A 27,726-nucleotide genomic window follows, 5' to 3' on the forward strand; every position below is an offset into this window, starting at 1 on the left:
CCCACTCCAAATGATAATTCACAAGCAGACTGTGCTGTTCCTCCTTGGAGGACTGGTTCATTTACATTAGTCAATGAAAAGCATGCTCTTCTATGAAAATGAGATGGCACAGTGTGCTAATTCACTAACATGCTGTGCTGTTGTCTTTGGAGGATAGCGTTCAAATTCAGCTGATTCCTTCCTTTATTTTCAAAGAATTTGTCATTTCCTAGTGCTGAAGTGCTCTGACAGCAAGAGGAACACACAACCTGCTGCAACAGCATGGGGCAAGATGCCACAAATAATCCCTGTGTAGATAGATGCCCCCTCACCCACTGCTAATCCTGACTGACATTCCTCACATACACAGAGCGATTCATAAAACAACACAGCACCTAAAAAACAACAGGTTCCAATTGAACCTTACCAACAGCCTGGTACTTGGGAATTTGCATGGGAACCTCACAGTGTGACTTGGCTTCTTTCAAATATATATATATATATATATATATATATATATATATATATACACATAGACACACACACATTTCCCCAAAATGTCCATTCCATTGGTTTTTACTCACTGCCTGGCCTGTAGGGGTCTCTGCAGAGCAGTGAGGAGAAACAGTCTAAGCTGGATCCCACCTCCCCAACGCCAGGAGTGCCAAAGCCAGTGCGGCACCTCGCACGCCACGCAGCAGTAGAAACAGTATTTTTGTATTATTTAGCATGCAGTAATGCTGGAATTACATGGCGTGTAACCCTTCGTGCAATGCGAGTACCTTGGAGTAATGCAAACATTAGGTACAGTGCGAGTTTCAATGTACCATAAATAAACACCCTACAGCAGGATTACCCTTGAATTGAAGCAAGCACCTGCACTTTGAGAAATGGCAAACGTCCCAGAATCCTGTTGACTTATCTTGGTTGATAATGAAGACTTCAGCACACCTTGGTAAGACTACAGAAAACTAAGTGATGAAGGTATTAACTGAAATGTTTGCATTCTTGGCTTTTGTTTGTAATAGTTAATAGTACCTCTACCAAAAGAACGTTTTGATGTACATGACTAAAGTTCAGGGAACACTGCATGTTCACTGGGACAGTTCAGTCTTTTCAACATTCCAATGCATTCTGGTAAGTGTAGTCCTGCTGTGAAAGGTACCAGAACGCAAGAAGTGTCCCAGTAAACGTGGAGTCCTACAGTAACCCCAGTGGAGTGCTGATACAGTATTACTTTATATCACAATACACACCTCCAATACCATGCCACCCAAAGGTACTTGAATACTCCAGCTGTTTCTTCAAGGAGGAGGAAATGTCTGGGATTAGTTGGTATAATTACATGCTAGTCCAGTTTAACAGCACACTCAATCATTTGGTATGCTTTTTAAAACCCATCAAGACCATCTAGCGTGACTGCATACTGCCCAAATAACGACCAAAGCACCAGGACAAAGGAATGGATCCTCTGAAAAAAGATACTAGAGAGTGTTAACATGATGTACTCAACTTTGTGGTGTTTGCAAAAGTAAAGTAAATGTAATGTATTAAATGACAAATACAGCTTGTGTTCTGATTTTTTCAAATAAATTAATTTGGTAATGAATGGGTTAAATAATAAACCCCAATCCTGGAGCTTAACGGGATTGGAGTGTACACACAGACTCGACACAGATACTGTTAAACAGTTTATTCCCTACAATAATCAGAGGACAAAAATAACCACTCTATCATAAATATCTAAATCTCAGAATCTGACTCTTCCTAAAGGAAAAATATACACGTTTCAAAACTATCATGAGCACATGACCCAAAGACATCAGTGTATCAAAAGATTAAAGTTACAACATTTGAAGAAGAAATAAGAAGTCATTTCGCTACAGCTTGCTAATTTGCTGTCTTAGTCTACAACTTCAATTATAAATAAGACTTTCAAGAGAGCCGTATGTGTTCAGCAATATATTCACTTATTTACAGAGTTACCGCAAAACATACAACAACAACATGGTGCAATTTCAGCCATCGTGTACACAGCCTTACCAGAACAATGCAGCCTGCCTGCTGCAATCAGACTGCCAGGAGAGAGGGGTTTGAAATTAAAATAACAAAAGAAACCACGCACACAGAGACAGGACCCAGTCGTTCACCACATGAAGCACTGGCTGTGGTAAGCTACTCCTATTTATAAAAGGAGGTTTAGAATGGGTTACCTTAAACTGAGGGAACACAAAGCCACTTTCAGGAACAGCGGCTTGAAACCTGGTTCCAGGACACCTAGTCTGAAGCAACTTCACTGTATCAAACCCCAAGTCTCCCCTGATGTGCCATGCAGTGGCCTGAAACAAGTTCCAAGCCCTGAAGTAGCTTCGTGTGCCCTCAGCTTTACACACACTGTGAGAGAGACAGAAACAGAGATGGAGACACATTGAAACCTCATGAGGGTATAACATGGTTTCTTTCCGCTTACCGGAACCTCTTTGAATGAAACACTAAGACACATATGTTGCCCGGTTGTCACTTGTAATATCATCTTCTGAAGGTTTATTTAAAGCAGGATTTTTGTTGTTGTTTGAAGTTGCACATGGAACACTAGCTGTGACTGATTTTACTCGGAGTGCCCAGAAATGTTAAAAACTGCAATTCTGGCATTTGGCCACTGTGCGGCAGAGTGCACTTACAAGAGAATACATTGAGTTCAGTAACACATGTTAAAGGGGATGATAATTAACCCACACAATACATGGTTCTGCACATCCCCAACACATAGGAAAATTGGTTTTGGTTACCATCTTGGGACTAGTTGTAGTACCAGATCATAAACCAGTAAAGCACAGTTTAATCTGACACAGTACAGGAGAGCAGTTCACCTGCTAAAAACACACTAGCCAGGAATATGTTCAATCCATTAAAAGCTATTGTCTTTTGCAACACACCCACTTGCTAACGAATGAAACAATGAACTTCTAAAAATGTAACCACGCTGCATACATCAGAACGGGCCTTCCTTTTTGCAGTACAACTCAAGACACAATCATCTTTTAAACAAATCATTTCACTTCCGGCATGGAATACAACACACACACACTCACACCTATGCATTTCCAGGTCAGCCCAGTTATAGTTTCATAGACACTTTTCATATTCACAAGGCAAACTTGCTGATGTAACTTGATAAATGCAGTTTCCCATGCTGCAGAACAAACAGGTGCCCTGGCAGTTACAAGTGTTGCTTTCTTTCTGGTAAAGCTATGCAATACAATATGTTAATTAGCTACCAATTTATTTTTATAGTATCACATTAACCCCCCCCATTTTTTTTTTAAATAAAATAAATCAAGTGCAGTCTTGTGATCTTGAGCAGTGCAGATTTGTAAATGCAGAATTCGTCTGATCTATAGCATTTGATCCATTGCAGTGCTTCTTCATTCCAGCCACTCAAAATTACCATTAACATCTGAGCAGCCAGGCTAGGCTGCAAGGCATATCCAAACGCAGGGACTCTTAGCAGTGGACAGGGTTAGTGGACAGGACACCCACTGCTGTGGACGTCGTCAGACCATACAGCGTGGTGTTCCCATGTATTCAGATACCAATGCTCCCTACCCTTGAAACACACAGTGGAAATAATAGTGCAGTACACAACTGTGGTCTCGGGCTCTCTAGTGTCTAGCTCTTGCGTGACGACCATGTAGGGAAAAAACACAGAATGTTATGCATATGCATCCTGCCGTCTTTAGCAAGAGAGAAAGAGAAGAGGATTTCTAACGCTGTTTCATGTGAACCAGACTCTCAGAAGAGGTTTGCACACAATACACCTGGCTGCGTTTAAGACAAGGAAAGCTTTCGCAGTGGCAGCCTATTGAGGGACATCAAATTAACTTTAGAAAACGTTATCAAAAAAAGAAAGAAAAGAAAGATTAATAAACATGACAAGACAGTCAGTCTCTCTCTCTCTCTCTCTCTCTCTCTCTCTCTCTCTCTCTCGCTTGTTAGCTGCAATGACGTACAGGGTGTTTTTTTTAAACATCGGTAAAAATAAATATGGTTGAAGGTTATATAAAGCACCATGGTATTTTAATGTCAAATGCTTCAAACTCTAAATCCGAGGGTTAGCTATGTGCCTTAATAATAATAATAATATTATTATTATTATTATTATTATTATTATTATTATTATTATTATTAATAATAATAATAAAAGATTCAGAATCGATGGATGGGTGCATGATCTGTTCTTAGTAAGTGCCATAATATATGTCATTTAAAAAAAAAAAAACATTCCCTTTCTGCAACTCCTTGTTTTTGGAGGAAGATGACAGAATTATTATTATTTTATATAGAAAAATACCGACACATTAATTATGCTTAATTTAAGGTATTTCACGAGGTGCTAAATGTGATGTCGTCTGTTGAAAATATTTCAATGAAATGCTTGAGGAACAGATCAAAAATATACATATATATTTTTTTAACCTTTTTTAAAAATTTAAATTAAAAATAAGTCTTTTCTTTACATATATACACACAGACACAACAACAACAAAGCTGAGTGCAAGCTGTGCTTTAAACATGAGAAAGTGGCACCTGCTTGTGGTAGGAGCCTGAGCTAGCCACCCCAGTCCTGGCAGTCAGAGCCGTGCTGGCCTCACTGTACATGGAGGCGCTGGTGGGCTTCCTGCCTCGGCAGCACCTGCTGCTGAACCTCCTCCACGAGTCCAGGGTCTTGCCGGACCAAATCCACACCCCGGAGGTGATGCCCACCACCAGACACATGAAGTACTTCAGCATGAAGACTGCATAGTCAGGCCCAGACGGGGCTTCACTCCCTGGGCAGGAGCAGTTGAGAGCCTTGGCCCAGCTCTCCCTGTAGTGCTGCTCGTAGGTGTAACAGGCCACCACGATGGTGGCCGGGACGGTGTAAAGCACGGTGAAGATGCCGATGCGGATCATCAGCTTCTCCAACTTGTCCGTCTTGGTTCCCCCTTGCTTGATCACGCTTCTGATCCTGAACAGAGACACAAAGCCTGCCAGCAGGAACATGGTCCCAGTGAAGAGGTACACCACCAGCGGGGCCAGCACAAACCCACGCAGGTTGTCCAGGTTCTGGTTGCCCACGTAGCAGATCCCAGCCACGGGGTCCCCGTCCACAGAGCTCAGAGCCAGGACGGCGATGGACTTGACACTGGGGACGAGCCAGGCCGCCATGTGGAAATACTGGGAGTAGCTGGCGATGGCCTCATTCCCCCACTTCATGCCAGCCGCCAGGAACCAGGTGAAGGACAGGATGACCCACCAGATGGAGCTAGCCATGCCGAAGAAGTAGACCAGCAGAAAGACGACGGTGCAGAGCGCGGGGCCGGTGGTGTCGTAGTGCACGTGCTGGTAGTCTTTGTTGCAGGCGACGCTGGCGTGTCCGGAGATCAGTCTGATGATGTATCCGATGGACACGAAGAGGTAGCAGGTGGACAGGAAGATGATGGGCCGCTCCGGGTACTTGAACCGCTCCATGTCGATCAAGAAGGTGGCCACGGTGGTGAAGGTGGAGATGAAGCACAGGATGGACCACAGGCCGATCCAGAAGGTGGCAAACGTGCGCTCGTCCTGAGAGAAGTAGGGCTCGTAGCAGGGGACGGCACAGTTGAGCACCTGGCCCGTCTTGATCTTGTTGTAGAGGGGGTGGGCCTCCCGGTGGATCTGAACCAGGGGCTCCCTGCAGCGGCACTGCCGCCCACAATCCGCAGCCTTCTGCCCGGGCCCTTTCGGGGGGCCCTTTGGGGGACGGGTGGGCTTCTGAAACAGCGGCGACGTGGTGGTGGTCTCGGTCCGGTTGTAGTCCATACAGAGGTTATCTGGGTCCCCTAACACTGGCAGCTTCTCACAGTTCATCCTCTCCGGCCAGCCGAAGCCATACTGCCTCATGAGGGGGGAGCAGCCGGTTTTGGCGCGCTCGCACACAGACCTGCAGGGGGGCAGGGGCTTCTTGTAATCCACCAGGCAGATGGGGGTGTACATGCTACACAAGAAGAAGTGCAGGTCAGGGGAGCACTGGATTTCAACCAGGGGCCAGAACTGGTGCACCTCGAGGCCAGCCTCGTCCTGAGTGTCGTGGTTAAACTGGTTGGGCATGTAGGTCAGGTTGTATCCGATGCCTTTGCACATGGGCACCGTGATTTCCTGGCATACGATCTCCTTGGAGGCCCCAGATGCAAAATGCGGTACCTCGACCAGGAACAGCAGGGCAACGCACTGCAGGATTTCAAAGAGCAGGGTCTTCAACATCGGAGACGCCATTTCCACCTTTTCAATAATAATAATAATAATAATAATAATAATAATAATAATAATAATAAAAATCGAATTTTAAAATGATAGTTTTTTTAAAAAAAAACAATAAAATAAATAATTTAAAATCAGCTCCCGCTGCCTTCGTCTTTTGGACTTCAGTCTTATAACTTCATTTTTCAAGGGAAAACATTCCGTTCCAATAGGAAACCGCACCTGATTCAAATAGGATGTCTATCGACACACCTGAAATCAGTTTTTTTTTTTTTTTTTTTTAAACTCTCCCCTTGGTTAAGGAGATTTTAAGCCTTACTGTTGTCCGTAGACTTTCTTTTTATAAAAAGTTACAATCCAAATATTAAATTAAATCTGTCGATTTGGTTAAAATGAATAAAAGCGTATGATATGAACAGGCAGATTTTCTGGTCCTGGAATTGCAGTTTACACAGTGCGAGTCTAATTCTTGCACGCAGCAGTTTGCGAGCGGAGATTTAAAACATTGCGGAGCTTACTTTCTGAATAAAGTTTGATTTTCTCAGCAATATTACCCCATGTACATTGCCGTGTAAAGGTTCATAATTGCAGAAAAAAAAGTAAACACAGAAATGCGTACCTGTTGGAATTAATATATCATTTTTGCGTAAAGAAGTTGCCCGTCTGTTTTTATCTCCGCTTTTTCAGTCTTTAGGATACAAACTGGTTGAAGTAGTTGTCCCACTGTCTTTTTTTTTAAAGTATTCACATCTCTTCAATCATTTTTTTGCGTACCATTCGTTTGAATCCCTTCACCTTGCAAGCGCGGTGACAGATTGACCTGTTTACAATTGCTCGGGTTGTCTTGTTGTATCGGTTTATCCCGAACACGCATCCACATGTCCACAAACAAAAAATATATATAAAATAAATAACAAGCTTTCTTTATAAGCGAAAACAGCCTGTCTCTTTATATTTCCATTCCAATTTCATTCCATTGTGTGTCCTCTTTTTTCCAGGTTTTTCTTAGCTTTTTTTTCAAACTTTTTCTAATTTCGTTTCTTGTTTGTTTGTTTTTTTTTTTTAACCCACTCTTTCCAGTCCATACACTTTTATTCTGGATTTACTTCTATGAACTAGTGCTGCTTACAACCCGATCCTGATCACTTTAAACCACGCAACTCTACCAAACCCCTCTCCTCCGCTCAAATGAAGTAACACGCATTAACCACACCCACGGCACCTCAAGCATCGCCTCTTGAATCAGCCAGTCCTTCCCTCGATTCCAGTTATCTCCAGCCCACTTGATCAGGTGCGCCTCCCATCTGCTTGCGATTTTCCAGTAACCCCGCCTGTGTCATTAATTCATGCCCGACCTTCACTAGGTACAAGCCCGGCACTGGCCGATCTCAGGCACGCCCACACCCCGGCAGCGTCGCTGTACTATAAGAATCTTTTAGAAGGTGGAAATGCTTCATTTTTAACACAGTGAAAACGGAGACCGTTAATTATGCAATTTGTTTTTAACAAAAGTTTTTGTTGTTGAAAAAAATATAACCTTCTAAATGTTTAAATGAAAGATTAATTGTGAATGTGCCTCTAATACTTGGCACTGAGGGCGCTCTCTCTCAGGCACTGAATGGTGTAGTCCAGTGGTACAGCGCATGCAGCATTCAAAATGCTAAAATGCTACAGCAGAAAAATTAAAAAAAATAAAAAAGGTTACCTGTATTAATATGTGTGAGTAAACAAGGGAAGAAACAGCGAATTTGAATTTAATTGCAATAGCCTATACTGTAGCAGCTGTTATTGTTTCGTTTTTTTACAGGTACCCTTTTCAAAATGTTTATAGATAGATGGATGAAGACTCGCTGAAGTTCAGTTTTCAACTTCATGCAGGAATCCTTTCTTGACACAGAACATTTATTTAAAGCAACTTGTCAAGCAACAAGTATGGACATTTTTCATCAACTCTTGTAGTTGCTTTAAAAAGTCGCCTGCTTGTCGCCAGTGTTTACCTTGCAATCACACGGGTGTGGTTGTCCTTAAAGGTACCCAAAACACGCACGCGATTCTGCAGTGGCAAAATTAAAAACAAACAAACAAACAAAAAAGATTTTCCGAGCTAAACCGAACAAAAATGTAAAGCATACATCTGTAAGGAATGTGTCTCTGAAACAAGCAATAAGTAAAACCTCAAACAGAACACACATGAATAAGTTTGTTCTCCTAATTACAAAATGGGAGTCCTTGCTTGTTCACAGTGCTACACAAATTCACTGCTGTATACCGTTACAAAAGTAAAAAAAAAAAAAAGGTGGACAAAACATTAGAAACTACATAACATGCGACATACCTTGCTTAATACATTAAAGCCGCTGGCTGCAAGTTGGTTTCAGTCACAATGGGCAAGACTGACAGACTGGGCAGATAGTAGGGGCTCGGCTGGCAGCTGCTTCTGTACCCATGACTGCACACGTTTTATATGGCCGTGATGCTACCATTCCAGGAACCCTGTGTTGATGAGCACGCATTGGTCAATGTAGCCAGAGTGTTGAGGGGTGATCCGGTGCCAAACATAAAGAAAAGATTTATTTATGCATAGTACAGAAAAAGCAGTTCCAGCCGCTGGGGGAGCGTTGCGGCAGGAAGAGTTCAGCCGAGTCCTGCAGGAGCGCTTCCAGCCTCTCCGAAGCGGATATGGAACAATGCGTAGACATAGGAGAGGTGGAGAGGCAGGCTGGCGGGGCAGTCGGGGCCACGTTTCACATGGAGGGCACACAGAGGTCTGTTTTATTTACAGCTTCCGGGCCCTTCAACACTGTATCCTGTATTACTATGTGTTTATTTAAAGAAACTGTTCCCGTCAGACTGGACTGCGCAAACATTTAATCCCTTCACCAGACAACACAGGGCAGATTTCAGGTTTGCTTATTTGGGTTTAGTTAGAAAACACTGCAGGGAATGAGGACAAGTGTGAGGACACTGATCTCAATAGGGCGCTCAGAATCATGTCTAAGAGCACCCACTGTGATCTCAATAGGGCTCTCAGAATCATGTCTAAGAGCACCCACTGTGATCTCAATAGGGCTCTCAGAATCATGTCTAAGAGCACCCACTGTGATCTCAATAGGGCTCTCAGAATCATGTCTAAGAGCACCCACTGTGATCTCAATAGGGCTCTCAGAATCATGTTTAAGAGCACCCACTGTGATCTCAATAGGGCTCTCAGAATCATGTCTAAGAGCACCCACTGTGATCTCAATAGGGCTCTCAGAATCATGTTTAAGAGCACCCACTGTGATCTCAATAGGGCTCTCAGAATCATGTTTAAGAGCACCCACTGTGATCTCAATAGGGCTCTCAGGATCATGTCTAAAATAAAGCACCCACTGTGATCTCAACAGAGCTTTCCGGATCATGTCTAAGATAAAGCACATACTGTGATCTCAATAGAGCTCTAAGAATCATGTCTAAGATAAAGCACCCACTGTGATCTCAATAGGGCTCTAACCTCCAGGCACATCTGGTACACCAGAGGGTAACCATAGAACACAAGCTTTATTCCTTACATCCACTAGGGGAGTGAATGTTGCAGGGGGGGCAGGTTAAGAGTTACACGGTGGTATGTCAGCTGTACCTGGACAGAAGACATGTTCCTGAGACCTCTAAAGTGGTGAAAAGGGTGCTCTTAAACTTTAAAATGTTGTTTAACTGAAGGACGTTTCCTAAAACGTGTGTGAGGGGCTACTTGATAAAAATACAATACTACACAATTGCAATACTTTTATTACTTTTAATTTCAACAGCACCTAAGGACAGTATTGGGACATGAAAAAGACGTGTTGGGCACACTTTATTTATTCATTTATTTATTTATTCAACCATGAGATTTACCCATTGAGACCGAGGCCTCATTTACAAGGGGTCCTGGAAAACAATCACAAAGACAATTCCAAACCAGTGTATAAAAAAACAATTACAATGTACAAACAACACAATAAAAACATGTGCGGTTCAGACGTAATCATCAGCATACAGAGATCAAAGATTGTAATAAATAAGACCTATCTATTTGTTAACGTGGAGTGCAGGAGAACATTAGAAGGAGGTTCTAAGCAATTCCCAAATACTGTCTTTAAAACCACAGAAGGAAAGACAATCAAATTCCTCCTTCATGCTATGATGGAAACAGTTCCATGTCTTTGGGAGTTGATATGCAAAACATAATTCCCAAACGTGTTTGAACCCTTGCAACAGCAAAATGAACAGAATCCTGAGAGTCTAAATCTATAGTCAGTGCTAATCCTTTCTACCGGAGCACTCAAATAAATAGGTACCAAACCTTTAAAAACCTTAAACTCAAAACAACCAATGAAAAAGCTTAGTGAGGGTAATAAGAGTACTAATAAGGTTACAAACAGAAACACAAATTCAAGTAACAGATTATTCCACATGCCCTAGATTCAGGCCCTAGATTTCAGAGTGAGTCACTGCAGCAGCAGTGTGTTGCACGTGTCTTCGGTTGCTGTTCCTGTCTGTGGTTACAAAGGTGGCTCAAGTGCAGTCCTGTCGAGTGCAGTGCTATGGAGTGCTGTGCTATCAAGCGCAGTGCTATGGAGTGCAGTGTTATGGAGTGCAGTCCTGTCGAGTGCAGTGCTATGGAGTGCGGTGGTATGGAGTGCAGTGCAGTCCTATTGAATGCAGTGCTATGGAGTGCAGTGCAGTCCTATTGAGTGCTGTGCTATCAAGTGCAGTGCTATGGAGTGCAGTGCTATCGAGCGCAGTGCTATGGAGTGCAGTGCAGTCCTATTGAGCGCAGTGCTATGGAGTGCAGTGCTGTCGAGTGCAGTGCTATCGAGTGCAATGGTTAACACTGAGTTTAGAGAAGCTGGGTCGCAGTTACAAGCAGGATTCGGGTCAATTGCATATCCAGGCTGCATTGCAAATACACTTTTGAAACATGACTGGCTGCTCCGTCGTGTCACAGGGCAGGGATTAGAGCCAATTGATTCTTGATAATTAGTATTTTCTCTGCTTCCTGGAGATTCTTGTAATACAAAGTCACCCCCCCCCCCCCCCCACCACCACCATTTTGTTTATAGGTCATGTTGGTTTTGCCTGTTTCTTTAAATACTGAAATACTGAGTGCAATTTGTTAACAGTATTAATAATAATAATAATAATAATAATAATAATAATAATAATAATAATAATAATAATAATAATTGCTAGAAGAACATTCACACACTTGATTTACATGGATTAAGTTGCATAAAATATCCTGGAACTATTTATCCCCCCTCCCCCGTCTGTTTCCTTACATTGTGATGTTGTGATGAGGTAGCAGGAAGCAACAGCACATTTGAATATCTTGTGTTGTTATTACATTTCTCTGTCGCTCTTGAGAGGCAGATCTGCATTAAAGAAGCAAAGCAAGAGCTCTGCCAGTGACACTGCTGCTAGAGCAAAGGAGCGGTCAGGAAGGGGGCCAGTGACACTGCTGCTAGCACAAAGGAGCGGTCAGGAAGGGGGCCAGTGACACTGCTGCTAGAGCAAAGGAGCAGTCAGGAAGGGGGCCAGTGACACTGCTGCTAGCGCAAAGGAGCAGTCAGGAAGGGGGCCAGTGACACTGCTGCTAGAGCAAAGGAGCAGTCAGGAAGGGGGCCAGTGACACTGCTGCTAGCACAAAGGAGCGGTCGGGAAGGGGGCCAGTGACACTGCTGCTAGCACAAAGGAGTGGTCAGGAAGGGGGCCAGTGACACTGCTGCTAGCACAAAGGAGCGGTCAGGAAAGGGGCCAGTGACACTGCTGCTAGAGCAAAGGAGCAGTCGGGGAGCTTCTTTCACAGTAATTGGAGAAATGTCAAGCGTGATGTATATTGTTACATTGGCCTGTTCTACAGCTTTTATATAGTGTATAAACCAGTAGGAAGCTATTCAATATTCTAGTTTACCAGCAGTCAAGCAGTTGCTGGCATTTCCTGCCAAGTATACCTTTAAAGAAGTTGAATGCATTACTGTGCAGGTGTGGTAAATGCCTGGTATAAGCACGGTAAACTGCAGATTAATAGTGGTGAACATTTCATGGGTGCCCTTTTACAAGGGGTAAACAGGCAGCAGTACAATAACTTCTCCATTCCCTCCCTGCATGTTCATACAGGTGCCTGTATAAAGGCTTTTCTTTGCTGCTCCATTCATGTATCTGTGGTGCTTGAAAGAACAAGCTAACCGCACAGACAAAGGTCTGTGATGTCATGCAGTAGTTTTAGTGAGCAGGGCTGCTTATCACAGCACTGAAGCAAGTCTCAGACCTTTCCTTAACAAGGCTCTCTCTCGCTCCTCCCGGTGCAGAGCAGAGGAAACCGCCAGCTACTGCTACTGCTGCTGCACAATATCAAATTCATTTCAATACAAGCGAGCGAGTCTCCTTGTGGCATGCTCTCGCTCTTCCAAATGTTTAGAGTTTCAACTGGGCGTCCAGGGTGGAGACCTCTGCTGCATAAACAAACATTTCCTCTGCCGCAAAAAAACCCCAGAGAATGTCCCAAGCAGCTGAGCTACTGTACCCAGCTGATACAAAACCCTCTCTTAAACCCTCTTTATCAGACTTTGTACAGTTTTGGGAAGCTGGAATGGAATGTGTGTCTTGTTCGAGGGTCGCATACACTAGAAGCGCAGACTTCACAGACTTCATACAGTGTTCAGCTCTGCTGTGTGCCTGCATGTTGCAGTATCATACAGTGTTCAGCTCTGCTGTGTGCCTGCGTGTTGCAATATCATACAGTGTTCAGCTCTGCTGTGTGCCTGCGTGTTGCAATATCATACAGGGTTCTGCTCTGCTGTGTGCCTGCGTGTTGCAGTATCATATCGGGTTCAGCTCTGCTGTGTGCCTGCGTGTTGCAGTATCAAACCGGGTTCAGCTCTGCTGTGTGTCTGTGTGCACCCTGCTCTGTTCTACACAAGCTCATCTCTTTATAACCTGAGAAGCAGGGTGAGGAGCAGAAGCTTACGCACATAGGATGTTGTCAGGGTCCATCGTTCTTGCCCTATAGAGATCCTGCAGTCGTAAGGCCATCTAAACATTATCTTTACAATGTAAAGCTTCATCCTTCCAGGGTCCTGTCATCCTCATCTCCTAAAAGTCTGGCCAGGTAGGTGTGAGTTAACTGGCCTGGGGGGGGTGCAGCTCAGACTGCTACTTGCTCAGGGGACAGGGAGAGGAATGCGGTACCTCTCATGCTGTATTTCCTGCACCTTTAAGATGCCCCTGCATTATGACGTGCATTATGAGTATGCAGGTAGGCTGCCTTCAATCAGATGTCTAATGAGAACGTGGCTTTTAACATACCCCTGGAAAGTGGGGACCCAAGTGCCTCTCTGCTCACAGTCTCAACCCTCCAGTTTATTAAACTGGGATTATTACTGAAGCTGTTATAAAACATTGTCTTGCCTTCACCGAGTTTATAATCCTGATTTTTCCTGCCATAGCAGGATGGCTGAGAATTATCCAAAGGCATTTTGCTCCCTTTTTGTTTATTCTGTGAAAGTTACCAAACAAGTAACACACTGTGATTCTTGAAATGCATTTTTTGACTTTGTAAGTCGCCCTGGGTAAGGGCGTCTGCTAAGAAAAAAATAACAATAATAATAATTTTAATGTTGGGACTCAGAAGTGGCTCTACGTTGCTTGTTACTGGTTTAAAAAACAGTTTTATTTTCCTTTCACACATATAGAAGATTGTGTAAATAACATTCAGGTAGAAAGACCTTTCCCAGAGATCATTTAAGAATCTTTACAAATCAATGGTTGATTGATTGATTGACTGATTGATTGAACCAATCTGAGGGGAGAGAGAGGCATCTTCTATCACAGGCTGTCAGGTGGGTTCATCTTTATTATTTGTTTATTTGGCAGACGTCTTTATCCAAGGCGACTTACAGAGACTCGGGTGTGTGAACTATACATCAGCTGCAGAGTCACGTACAATTACGTCTCACCTGAAAGACGGAGCACAAGGAGGTTAAGTGACTTGCTCAGGGTCACACAATGAGTCAGTGGCTGAGGTGGGATTTGAACCGGGGACCTTCTGGTTACAAGCCCTTTTCTTTAACCACTGGACCACACAGCCTCCCATAGACCTCTGCTTGAAATCTCTTTTAAATGGTCCGGCCATGTCAAACACAAGAATCAGCAAATACATGTGTTTGCACAGCGCTGGGTGAAGTGCCCTCTTTGTGTGTGTGTGCAAGTTGGAACGAGCCCCAGAGACTAGCAATGTTCTTTCCTCAGTTAGCTCTCTAATTACCGCTAAGACCCAGTTTCTCTTTGTGCAGTGAGCGGACAGTGAATGCGAAGCAGACATGTTCTCCTTTCACAGGGACAAACCTTACGCTGGAAACCAGTTGCTTTTTTTTTTTTTTTAAACCCGTCTTTTGTTTTCTTTTCTGATGGCATTTCTCTCCAGTGTTGTGAGGGGCCCTAAACGAGCACAGAGGAGACCATTCCGCTCGCTACAGTAAAGCTATTGTGTTTTCTGACAATGCACTGATTGGCGATGACAGATGACAATTAGGCACGGAGGACACTCATATTCAGTTTGCCAGGCTCTCAATAAAAATCAAACGAGTTAGTCGACACTGGGCACACACACACACACACACAACAAACTGGTTACTTTTTTTTTGTTGAACTGGGGATTAAGAAGGGGGACGGAGAGCATTTACCAAGTGGCTTGGTGTCTGCAGTCAGTCTGAATTGATGCCTTGTGCAGCAGGTTTCATGGGACAAAATGAAGAACAAAACAAAGAATGGGGTGGAAAAAATGTCATTCGTTTTCATATCTGCGTCTGACTTTGAATCAGTGGTGCCGCGCGTCAAACTGTGTTACAGTACAGAGTCTGTGAGAGTCCAGATCGTCTCAAAGACTGAACCTTTCTTGGAGACAATTACAAGGGGAATGTTATCATTTTATTCCCATTGAGAAAAGAAGAATTCCACAATCAACTTTGGAATCTCAATTCTCCTTGTAAAATACAGCAGATAAGCACGGACACATGTGTCCTTTTTATATAGCTAATCCCAGAACAACCTTTGCACCGCCTTAAATCTTCCTATCACATGCAGCCAGGTAAAGAACAGTGTCTCCAGATATGTATTTAAGAATGTTAATGTTCTTGCACCCAAATGCATTCGCTGAGCCTGAGACAAAGCTGTTAACACAGACAAATGCATGCTTAAGCTTTGTCATGGACGTTGTGCAATTCCTAGGTGTCTCATTTGAACCACACGACACACAGCCCCATGTGCAAGTGAAGTGAAGGATCTCTGAAACTGTTAAAAGGTTTTAAGCAAAAATGACCACCAAGTCACACGTCTTGATAAAACACCTCCCACCCCCTCCCAATGTACCAAATAAATATTTACACTGGAGATATGTACAGAATTAGCAAGCCAACACCTGCAGGTTTATTAGTACACAGAAAGGGGCCGGTGCACCATTATCGCTTGTGATTAACACTATGCATCATGCGATTGATAACACAATTGGGTTTTGTCCAATTCTATATTATGTAGCAAGGCAGAGACGGGGTTAATTCCTCTCCCTGCCAAAAACATGTGAGAATGTGGCTGTCCCCAAATGAGATAATTGGTGTCAATTGGGAACAGCCACAGACTGTTCCCAATTGACACCAGACTGTTTTGTTTGTATGTCAGGTAAACGGCTTAGCTGTCATGCAAGTTAGTCAGGGACCTGCTATTGTTTAGTAAGTGCTCAGAAGAGCTAGGTGTTGATTTTTGTTTTGTTGATTTTTGTATTATTAAAAGTGTGTCAGCGCTGAAACCTTCAATTTCTGTGTCCGGCTGAACGAACGAGAGGAGTGCAGTTTTGTTACAATTATTACAAACATTTTACTTAGATGCTCTGACTCATTCATTTTTTGAATGCACTTCAAATGGTTTGCTGTTCAATTTAAAAAATAACTACATTAACTACCCTTTTACCAATTGAATCATGTTGTCTGTATGAGTGGGTGTCGTGTTTAATTGCTGTCAATGTAACTGTGCTTATGCCTCACAGAAGCAGCATGCGCTCCTCCTTACTGTTACCATAGTTTGTGTGCAGGTAGGAGCTCCACACAGGTACATACATAACTGGGCCCTCCCAGTACAGTCATTGTGAATATATGGTAATATACTTACATGCAAATAGGTATATAGATATAGACAAACAGACAGACAAACAGATAACTAGACAGATAGATTAGCGTGACAGACAGACAGATAGATTAGCGTGACAGACAGACAGATAACTAGACAGATAGATTAGCGTGACAGACAGACAGATAACTAGACAGATAGATTAGAGTGACAGACAGAAGGGCAGATAGGTTAGAGTGACAGACAGACAGACAGATAGATTAGCATGACAGACCGACAGATAACTAGACAGATAGATTAGTGACAGACAAACAGATAGGATTAGTGACAGACAGAAGGACAGATAGATAACTCAAAAGATAGATTAGAGTGACAGACAGATTGACAGAGATAAACTAGACATATTTAGTGTTAAACATGATTTTTTTTATTTGTATCATTGGCATAGAAAGGGATTTAAACACAGTCCTGTTACTTGCATAAGAGAGCAGCTGCTACACATTGTTAACAAATAATAAAACACAAAGCCACGTATTCACACAGACATGAGGAAAGCATTGCTAGAATAGCTGCCAAAAATAAAACTAAATAAATATGAAATATTAAAATGAATGCAATGGTCTGCTTATATTTACATGCCTTCACAAGATCACAAAATGAACTCATTATTTAGAGTTGGTGGTACTCTTATTAGTTTAGCTGATACCACCGTGTAGAAGTTAATGTCTTTGAAATGTCCCTTTTTAAACACCTTGGCCTTGTGTGTTAAATCCTTTACCTCGACTCTGCAACGTCACATCCTACTGTAGACATTGACACTAATGTTATTAATCCCTGAAAATCCTTTCTTTCTAAGTGATCCTGGTTAAACTTCCACTACACTAATCCTGATTCTAGCTACCACTCGTTAACATGCATGAAAAGAGTCAGCTGTGGAAGAGTCCCTGCTATTCCTACCTTCGAACAGTAAACACGGGAAACAGGTACTTGACTATATTCCTTATTCACAATGTAAACTTGTTTTACTTCACCATAGAATCCTGTACTGTTCTACCTTCAGAGGTGCCAAAGTATTCAGAAGGAGCGATGGGCCACGCCTGGTTTTGCAGCGATGTTCAAATAAGCCCAGGGTCTAAGGACATTGTCTAAAGCTGAGGGAACACAATGCCACTTTTTCAGGATCAGTGGCTTGAAACCTGGTTCTAGGAGACCGGGGGACCTAGCCTGAGGTAGGTTTGCTGTATCAAACCCCAAGTCTCCCCTGGTGTGCCAAGCAGTGGCGTGAAACCTAGTCTCCTAAAACTAAGTTCTAAGTCACAAAGTGGCTTTGTGTTCCCTCAGCTTTAGAAAGACTCCTTGGCCTGTCATTACATACTCATATTGGCACAGGTTTATTCATTTAAATGCTGTGTTCTCTAACTAACTAACTAGCTAGCTAACTTACTAACCTCACACCCCTCTTGCAGAGCCCTCCATGTGACCCTTTAGAAACAGTGTCAAAATGTTGATCAGCAATACCTCCCAACCAACCCCTGCAACATTCTGTCGTTTGACAGGAGACTGGCTCCCTCCATCCGGATGAATTGAGAGGAATGTTTATACCTCTCTGTGGAACAGAAGGAAAGATCGTTCTCTGGGCTTTCTGCTGTAGGCAATCATACTCGTTAGGCCACCACAAAAAGCAAACACCAGCTGAACTGAACCCTCTTGTTCCCAGTCAGTAAAACAGGTATTTCACATCAAAAAGGCAAAGGCAGAAGGGCAAAGTATTGCTAAATAGTAAGAGCACACCTAGCTAAAATAAGAAAATCGCTGGCTTTTGTAGAAACGTAACTCACCCCACCCCCCAGCATTATTTACAGATTATTTATCCACAACAAAACGTGTCGCCTCTTAGTGCACGTAATCTTTTTAAGCAATGAAAGCAGTTTTAGTACCTGTGATTTACAGTAAGAACCCTCATTATTGTATTACAGCTTGCTTTATGACACTTATTGAAACCAGTGACCCGCTTCCCCTTTCTTACTGTACAATAGTCTCTTGTTTACTCCACGTGCAATTTGCACCGTTTTTATGAAACAAAAACAAAAAGGCAATGTTACAAAACCAGGGTGAAACCACTCAAAATGTTCAATTACGGATCACTAAAATCAACCCAGGTCTAACAATCTGGTAATAAACACATCAGTGCTGCACGAAACAATGATTCGATTGTCCAGATCGGGCTCCCCACAGCTGAGGAACATTGGTGTCGATCCAGCTAATTTACCATTCAGGTGACGAAGCAGCTGCTTGGGTTTGTGATGACGGCTGCTCTCTTCAGAACAGCAGCAATCAGCTGCTTGGGTTTGTGATGACGGCTGCTCTCTTCAGAACAGCAGCAATCAGCTGCTTGGGTTTGTGATGACGGCTGCTCTCTTCAGAACAGCAGCAATCAGCTGCTTGGGTTTGTGATGACGGCTGCTCTCTTCAGAACAGCAGCAATCAGCTGCTTGGGTTTGTGATGACGGCTGCTCTCTTCAGAACAGCAGCAATCAGCTGCTTGGGTTTGTGATGACGGCTGCTCTCTTCAGAACAGCAGCAATCAGCTGCTTGGGTTTGTGATGACGGCTGCTCTCTTCAGAACAGCAGCAATCAGCTGCTTGGGTTTGTGATGACGGCTGCTCTCTTCAGAACAGCAGCAATCAGCTGCTTGGGTTTGTGATGACGGCTGCTCTCTTTAGAACAGCAGCAATCAGCTGCTTGGGTTTGTGATGACGGCTGCTCTCTTCAGAACAGCAGCAATCAGCTGCTTGGGTTTGTGATGACGGCTGCTCTCTTCAGAACAGCAGCAATCAGCTGCTTGGGTTTGTGATGACGGCTGCTCTCTTCAGAACAGCAGCAATCAGCTGCTTGGGTTTGTGATGACGGCTGCTCTCTTCAGAACAGCAGCAATCAGCTGCTTGGGTTTGTGATGACGGCTGCTTTTCTTAAACTGTGAAGAACAGCAACCCACTTGTTTAACTTGGAATGGTAAATTAGCCCAGTCAACACCAATGACCCTCCTCTGTGGAGAGTGCAATCTGAATAATGGGTTTGTGCAGCTCTAAAACACAAGCGTCTAATGATGTTGCGTATCCTCTAGAGCAGGGGTTCTCAACACTGTGTCTGCTGGTTTTCATTCCAACTGAGCTCTCAATTACTTAACCTTAATTGAACTAATGATTTGCTTAATTAGGCCTTTTTAATTGTTTTCAGCTCTTAAACAATTGCAGAATTCAAGTTAGCTATAACATTTTACTTGAACTCTGCAAATGTTTAACAGCTGAAAACATTTTAAAAGGTCTAATTAAGCAAATGATCAGTTCAATTAAGGGTCTTGTTAAGTAACAGAGAGCTCAGTTGGAATGAAAATCAGCAGCCACAGGGGGTCCCAGGACCAGTGTTGGGAAGCACTGCTCTAGAATACATTTATGGATGCATTATTAATGGTTTACAACAGATCCTTAACCTCTGAGTAGTAAGCTTTGATTAATAGTAACTTTTAGTGGCAACAGAACAGTAACATGAAAGAATCACAAACAGACAAAACAATACAAGTTTCCAGTGATGGAAATAAGACCCCCTATTGCAAAGCAGTTTCACCCATTGCAGGTTTTAATACAAGCTTGATTAACCACAGTGTATAGGTAACAAGCTCAGGTGTGTCTTATTAAACTCATAGTAAAACCAGGAATGGATCACATTGCTAGAGTCTTATTTCCATCACTGGCGTCTCATCACATAATGGCAATTTAATAGTCAATTTAAAATAATAGCCTGTCCTGTTGGTCAAACATGGAAGTAAAGGAAGAGAAAGGTTATTCACACGAGACAATTTTCATTTTTTCAATTTTCAAACAAAACAAGGGAAAAAAGCAGACCTGGAGTGCTGGAAAGGCACCTGTACGAATCAGACTCCTGGGTTAATGAACACAAGCAAGGACAATCTGGTTGCATAGGGAAAAGTTAACACTTTGTTGTCAAAATTAACAAAAAAGCCACACTTTCAAAGCATAAAATATACTGTAAACGTAATGCAGTTCATTATTGCCTCAGTTTTCAAGTAATTCAAAAAATCTTTTATATCTTTTAATCTCTATTATAATACAACATATCTGTTCTGGTGAGGACTGCCTGTTGACCGGGTTGTTTTACATCGAGGTTTGCCAGGTACAGACAAAGTTAACCTATTTGCATTGCTCCTGCCTTTATGGCTCCAGTGAGGAGGTGAAACTGCTAGAGGACACTGCTGTTCATTTGCTAGAGCACACTGCTGTTCATTTGCTAGAGCACACTGCTGTCCATTTGCTAGAGCACACTGCTGTCCATTTGCTAGAGCACACTGCTGTTCATTTGTTAGAGCACACTGCTGTTCATTTCTTACACATACATTTCCCTGTGGAGGAGGAGTTAGTTTTACCGCTGTCGAGTGATAATGTAATCTTGCCGATCACCCAACCCGTTTGCTCTTATGTCATTTTTACAACTACTGCACCAATTTCCATTCAACACACACTAGCTCTCCTCCCCTAATGCACCTCCTCATACTTGAGATCCAATCAAAGAACAAACACCACCACAGTTTCAAGTTCGATGGAAACCCACTACCAAGAGCTGTCACAAAGCCATCCTGAAATTGAGTTTATGTGCAGATCAGACACGAAGCAGAGCAGTTAAAGACTTCAGAGCCACTTTGCAAAGGGATACAAAGTAAACAGGAATATTGTTGGTGGTGCAATGCAATACCAATCAAGGCCTGAAACCTGGTTCTAGGAGACCAGGAGGCCTAGTATGAGGCAACTTTGCTGTTTCAAACCCCATGTCCCCTGGTGTACCGTGGAGTGGCCTGAAACAAGTTCCATACCACAAAGATTCTCTCCACATACACTATGGGTCAAGAACATTTTATGTTTGGTATTGGGTACAGGACATGGTGGCCCACAAAGGGGAGGAAAGGCAATGTATCTCACTCCATGTGGAGGCTGCTACTAGGGACCAGGCTAACAGAGACGCCATGTTTATTAACAAGGCTGGCAGGGCTTCAGCACTGGCTATTGGTTGTTCTAGAAGTAAACCATCAGCAATGTGACAAAATAGTGAATTTGAGCAGGTTTTGACTCGCTGTTCCCAGAGGTCTACAAAGGTAGCTACCCAGCATGGTAGTCATGTTACACATTGCTGACAGTTATTCTTCTGCATTGTACCTTTTCAGAGTGAAGGTTCACTCTGCGTCAGACTTGCAGTACTCCTTTTATTAAACTCTGCTCATTTGTCACAGTGGAAACTATAAAGCACTTAAATGATAGAAGAATGTATCCTGCTAACCTAAAATGGCTTCCTTTTCTGTGATTCTGGGTCACTTTGAATTTTTTAGATTCATGTCTGTTCGGGAATGTACAGCTACATTTCAAACATGATATTCCCTAACATTCCCTTGTAGAATTGGGGGCTTGGAGGCGGGTCCCTCCGTCGCTCGCTTGCTCGCTGCGGGGGCCCGTCTCGCGCAGGGCCCTCTCCTCAGGTACTCTGGAAAGGCATCTCGAAGAAGTTCCAGGAGTCCTCTGCGCTCTCGTCCAGGTTCAGCTTCCTCCAGAAGGAGCGGGGCTTCTTGTGCATTTCCCTGCGCACACACCGGGGGCAGGGCTGAGCCTTTGAGCGGCACTCGGCGTGGAAGACAGCTCCGCAGCCCTCACAGCTAGAGAGAACAAGGACAAGACAAGAGCGGGCAAGGGTGAGCAGCATTGACAGGAGCAAGCCACATGTAATAATAACTCTCTTTTCATTTCAGGATGTTACAATTCATTATCATCAAGTGTGTCAGTAACATGCACAGGCAGACAGACACCACCCATATATCCACAGAATCTGATTCTCTTAACGTTAATACCGAGTTTAAAGACAGCTGGATAAACGTCCTCCAGATAATTGGAACATTTTTTTAAACTTGACATTCGGAAGTACGGGAGACCCCGCGCAGGGAATAACAATGCATCTGTACAAGATAATAAAACATGTAACTAAGTCATTGGAGGAAACCTCATACTGTGTGTGCGTGTGTATGTGTGTCTCTATATCTATACATCTCTCTTGCTCTCTCTCTCTCTCTATAGTGAAGAATTGTGTAGCAGTTTTTGGTTATCGAGGGATTATTTACACACACCCTGTATTTTCTCTTACAAAAGTTTACTATAGTAAAAGCACAGCAACATGTATTAAAACATAGTAAATGCATCGTAAAGCATAGGTAAGCACTGTAAAGAATAACAAGGTATGGTAAAACATAGTAATAAACATGGCAAACCAGGGTAAACCATGGTAAATGCAGAGTATGACCATGTGAGAAGCAAGTGTGTGGTTCTTTCTATCTGTGCGGATTCAATGTAGTGGTACAGTAGTCTACTCAGGCTGGTCTCTAGTATAGCTGCATGGCTATAACTACACGTTTATCAATATAGCTGCACGGTTGAGGGTCTATTTACATGGTCTGGGTCGGATTTGTGTTGCTGCTGCATAATAAATGAACGGCTTTCCAAGATAAAGTGGTTGGGAAAGGCAAGCTTTCAGATGAACCCCCCTTTTCAGTGCATCTTTCTGTTTTTGTTTTGCTTGTATTCTAAATGACCTAATCGCTAATGAGAGTACACTGTACATCTCCACTCTCATTAGCATGTGAATGCTTGTTGTTTCTTTTGTTTGTTAAAGTGCGGAGCTGGGTTCCGTGGCTCATTAAGATGCAGGAGGGAAACCATGTGGGAGGACGGGATGGTGTTTACTTCCAGGTCAGGACGGAGAGATGGCAGCACCATAACAGGAATTAACACTATTATGCATGGTATTAATGCTGATATGCATGGTATTAATGCTGTTATGCATGGTATTAATGCTGTTTTGCATGGTATTAATGCTGATATGCATGATTTCCATTACACGAGAGTAGATGTTAAAACTTCATGCTGATTTGAACTCGGCTCTCGCCAAGATAAGCACCAACTAAGACGTAGCTTTACAGTAAACTAATGTGATCCATATGCGTCTCCATCCATTTACGTTTCCTTCCATATGATGATGTAGATATCCTTCTGTCTGGTGTTAATGGCTGAAGTGTAATGCTGGCTCCAGGGATCAGCTTATTTTGCCTCCCTGGCGCATCAGCACACACAACGGCTGCGATGCTGGCTCCGGGGATCAACCAAAGTGCGGCCTCCCCAGCGCATCAGCATGACAACCGTCTGGATTGAGCTAAGTAGGGTACATCTCTGGGGTTTTCAAGTGGGCACCTTCCATCCTCAGTGTTTCGTCGACTAGCCCACGACACCTCAAGAGGGCTCGACGGTGATTCTGGCGTCCCAGCATCACCCCCCTCCGTCCCCCACTCAACTCAGCCCAGCTTACTTACCTGTCCCCAGCCAGAATCTTTCCGTCTCAACCACAGCCAGTTGCTGCTCCTCTCTGCTGCTTCAGATAAGTTCTTCACTGTGCGACGCAACTCTTGGCCACTGAATCCGACGTCTCTGAGAAACCGGGTTGTAGAATGTGCCACAAATCCTCGACAACCCACTTCCACTGGGTAAACCCGAACTCTCCATCCTCGCTGTTCCGCTTCAGTGGCTAGTTGAGCATACCGCAGTTTCTTCCTCTCATACGCCTCATCTACAGCGTCCTCCCATGGCACTGTTAACTCTACCAGGTGAACAAGGCGTGCTGATCCAGACCACAAGACAATATCTGGTCGAAGGTTAGTGGTGGCAATCTCAGGTGGAAAAATAAGCCGTTGACCAACATCTGCCAGCATATTCCAGTCTCTAGCAGCTTCCAGTTGTCCTGGGCGAGGATTGGTTTTAACACCTTTTCTTGGTGGTTGCTCTCCTGGGCGGAGGAATGTTGTCTTTTGTGTGTAATGTTTTGATGGAACAGGTGGCAACTTATTGGTCATGTTACGCTTGTCTTCCAATGCTAAGGCCAAACATCGCAGCACCTGGTCATGGCGCCAAGTAAACCGTCCTTGGCTAAGAGCCACCTTACATCCTGTCAAAATGTGCCTTAATGTTGCAGGTGATGAACACAAAGGACATGAGGGATCCTCTCCTACCCATAGTTTTAGGTTCTGTGGTGATGGGAGAACATCATATGTTGACCTGATGAGGAAACTGATCCTGCTCTGTTCCATTGACCATAGGTCTTGCCAGCCAATCTTGCGTTGTTCCACATTCTCCCATCTCATCCATTCTCCCTGTTTGGCCTGGGAAATGGCCTTTATACACCTCATCCTCTCCTCCTGCTTTTGCACCTCGTTGACTACCAGCTTCCTTCTTTGAGCTGGGGCCGCCTTGTGCCATGTAGGAGGAGTTGAACTGAAACCAAGACCCCCTCTTCCATGCTGAACTTGCCCCATGATATCACCAATTCGAAGGGCAGCCTTTGCATCTTCCACAGCTTTCTTTGCCGCCCACTTTCTTCCAGTTTTCAACACAGGTGCTGCCTCCCTTACGCATTTATCGCGTGACTCTACTAATGTCATTTCCAGTCTGACCTTGGCGCACTTAAACTCCTCGGTTAGAGCAGAGACTGGTAGCTGCAGTATTCCTTTACCATAAAGTCCCACTCTGCTGAGGCAGCGTGGAACTCCCAACCATTTCCTGATGTATGAACTGATTAAAGCTTCCAGCTTCTCTACTGTTGTCAAAGAAACCTCGTACACAGTCAGTGGCCACAGCAACCTCGGCAGTAGACCAAACTGAAAGCACCAGAGTTTTAGTTTACCTGGTAGAGCGCAGCTGTCTATGCTCTTCAACCCTTCCACTGCTTGTTGTCTAACTTCTCCCACACGAACTGTGTCCTTTAGATCCCCGTCGTACCATCTCCCAAGACTCTTCACTGGCTTCTCAGACACTGTTGGTATTGCCTCACCATTAATGAAGAATGTTTTATCTACTACTTTGCCTTTAATTATAGAGATGCTCCTTGATTTAGTGGGCTTGAATTGCATTCGTGCCCATTCAATGTTATTGGTTAATTTGCCCAATAATCGATTAGTGCAGGCTACTGTTGTAGTCATGGTTGTCATGTCATCCATGTATGCTCGAATTGGTGGTAGTCGCATTCCAGAAGCCAAGCGCTCTCCTCCTACTACCCATTTTGATGCCCTAATGATTACTTCCATTGCCATGGTAAAAGCCAGTGGAGAAATGGTGCATCCTGCCATTATTCCAACCTCTAGGCATTGCCATGTAGTGCTGAATTCTGAAGTTGAAAAACTGAATTGCAAATCTCCAAAATAGGCTTTCACTAAATTTGTTATTGTCATCGGTACACTGAAAAAATCAAATGCTGCCCAAAGTAGTTCATGTGGCACTGAACCATATGCATTAGCCAAATCCAGGAATGTCACATGGAGCTCCTTCCTCTCCTTTTTAGCTGATTGAATTTGTTGCCAGATCACATTGATGTGTTCTAAGCAACCTGGGAAACCTGGAATGCCCGCTTTTTGTATTGAAGTGTCAATGAAGCAGTTCTTTAATAGGTAAGCTGACAATCTCTGAGCAATAATGCTGAAGAAAATCTTGCCTTCTACGTTTAATAGGGAAATGGGACGAAACTGACTGATGCTTGTAGAATCTTTTTCTTTAGGTATAAAGACTCCACCTGCTCGGCGCCATGCTCTTGGTACAACCTGTTTTTCCCATGCCACTTTCATCAATTTCCACAGAATTCGTAGAACTCCTGAAGCACTCTTGTACACTCTGTACGGAACTCCATTAGGCCCTGGAGATGATGAAGCCCTTGCTTTTTTCACAGCTTGCTCTATTTCTTTCCACTTAGGTGCACAGTCCTCCATTTGGTATTCTGGTGGATTGATAGGTGGGATGTCTGACGGAATTGACATAGGCTCCTGCCTTTTTGAATCTGTATGTGTTTCCTCCAAATATCTCTCCAGCTCAACCTTAGATGCTTTTAGTGTGCCATTCTTCTCACTGGTGAATAACTTCTTTACAAATTTGAATGGGTCTTTATAAAAATTAGCTCTCGCACGCTCCTTCTTTTTGTAGCGTTTCCGTAGGCGCTCAGCTCTGCGCAATGTTGCAAGCTTATCTTTTATGACCCTTTGTAAGAGATTGAGTCCCTCCTTCTGACTTTGTTCTGCTCTTCTCCATTGGTTCCTCAGCTGTCTCCTTTCTCTAACTAAGCGTTCAATCTCCTGCTGCCGTCTAGACTTTCCAGGAATAGTTTGTACTTTTTCCTTCCTTTTTTCAACTCCAAACCTCTCACTTCCATATGCGTAGATGATGTCCCCAAATTTATCCAGCTTCTTTTCAACTGTTCCACTTAATCTTTCCAATGCAACGCAGAGATCTGTGTTTACTGTGTCCCATGCAGTTTTCTCACAAGCTCTTGGCCATTTAACTCCAGGCTTGTGCCCGTTGAGGTTCTTTTCTTTCTTATGCTGGTTTGTCTGACCAGGTTCACAAGGATCATTAGGTTCATCACTAACTGTGTCCATGCAAGTCCTCCTCACATCTATGACAGGGGTGCTGATATCCTGCGAACTGTGGTTTGCTTCCTGTCGCTGGATTTCATTCGACTGACTTGACTGACTTCGTAAGAAGTACTGATCAATGCGAGGCCCTTGTCCCTTCTCCCTCAAGCATTTCATTCTCCCTTGATGAATCTTCAAACCCCTGACCGTTGTCGCCTTGCTCCAGCCGCAGACACAAACCTGGAGTTCCATGTCTTTGTTAACTGCAGATCTTGAACTAGTCTTTTGTGAAGTACTCTCCATACTCATATCCGTTTCCGTTCCTAAGTCGTTAACCGTGTTGTCCAACGTTGAGTCATCTTCCGCCCCCGCTCTCGCAGACTCTAGGGGTATTTTTCTCTTTAATTTCTTAGAAGCCTTGGGCGGGTGTCTCCAGCATCCTGTAAACACAGAGCTGGATACTGCCGACAAGGGTAGCTAACCCTTACCAGCCCCAATGGGGTCTCTTTCCTCCTGTCAGCTGTCTCTCCAGGCTGTCACAAGGTCTTTCCCTTGTTGCCAGCTGCACTATTCACAGCAGTCACTGGACGTATCCAGATCTTCATGATTTCCATTACACGAGAGTAGATGTTAAAACTTCATGCTGATTTGAACTCGGCTCTCGCCAAGATAAGCACCAACTAAGACGTAGCTTTACAGTAAACTAATGTGATCCATATGCGTCTCCATCCATTTACGTTTCCTTCCATATGATGATGTAGATATCCTTCTGTCTGGTGTTAATGGCTGAAGTGTAATGCTGGCTCCAGGGATCAGCTTATTTTGCCTCCCTG

At 43.6% G+C, this 27,726-nt stretch overlaps 2 protein-coding genes across 3 annotated transcripts in view; both read right to left on the reverse strand.

The window, feature by feature from the left end:
- Positions 1-3,045: 3,045 nt before the first annotated feature.
- On the reverse strand, positions 3,046-7,631 carry LOC117403465 (frizzled-5-like). Its single transcript, XM_034005610.3, has 2 exons — positions 6,878-7,631; positions 3,046-6,279 (listed from the first exon to the last, which is right to left on the reverse strand). Exon 2 carries the CDS (start codon positions 6,271-6,273, stop codon positions 4,546-4,548), a length of 1,728 nt encoding a protein of 575 aa, XP_033861501.3. The 5' UTR covers positions 6,274-6,279; positions 6,878-7,631; the 3' UTR covers positions 3,046-4,545.
- A 9,171-nt stretch (positions 7,632-16,802) lies between these two features.
- LOC117400877 (pleckstrin homology domain-containing family M member 3-like) overlaps positions 16,803-27,726 on the reverse strand; it is a 57,276-nt gene continuing 46,352 nt past the window's right edge. For both annotated transcript variants that reach the window (XM_034001219.3, XM_059032572.1), the window contains exon 8: positions 16,803-22,114. In XM_034001219.3, coding sequence (XP_033857110.1) covers positions 21,937-22,114 — 178 coding nt within the window. In that variant the 3' untranslated portion in view covers positions 16,803-21,936. The remainder of the gene's footprint in view (positions 22,115-27,726) is intronic.

The sequence above is a fragment of the Acipenser ruthenus genome, chromosome 10 (assembly GCF_902713425.1).
Source record: "Acipenser ruthenus chromosome 10, fAciRut3.2 maternal haplotype, whole genome shotgun sequence".
Classification (NCBI taxonomy): domain Eukaryota; kingdom Metazoa; phylum Chordata; class Actinopteri; order Acipenseriformes; family Acipenseridae; genus Acipenser; species Acipenser ruthenus.

Coding starts and splice junctions, on each gene's coding strand:
- LOC117403465 (XM_034005610.3), bottom strand. CDS start 6,273: ATGGCGTCTCCGATGTTGAAGACCCTGCTCTTTGAAATCCTGCAGTGC.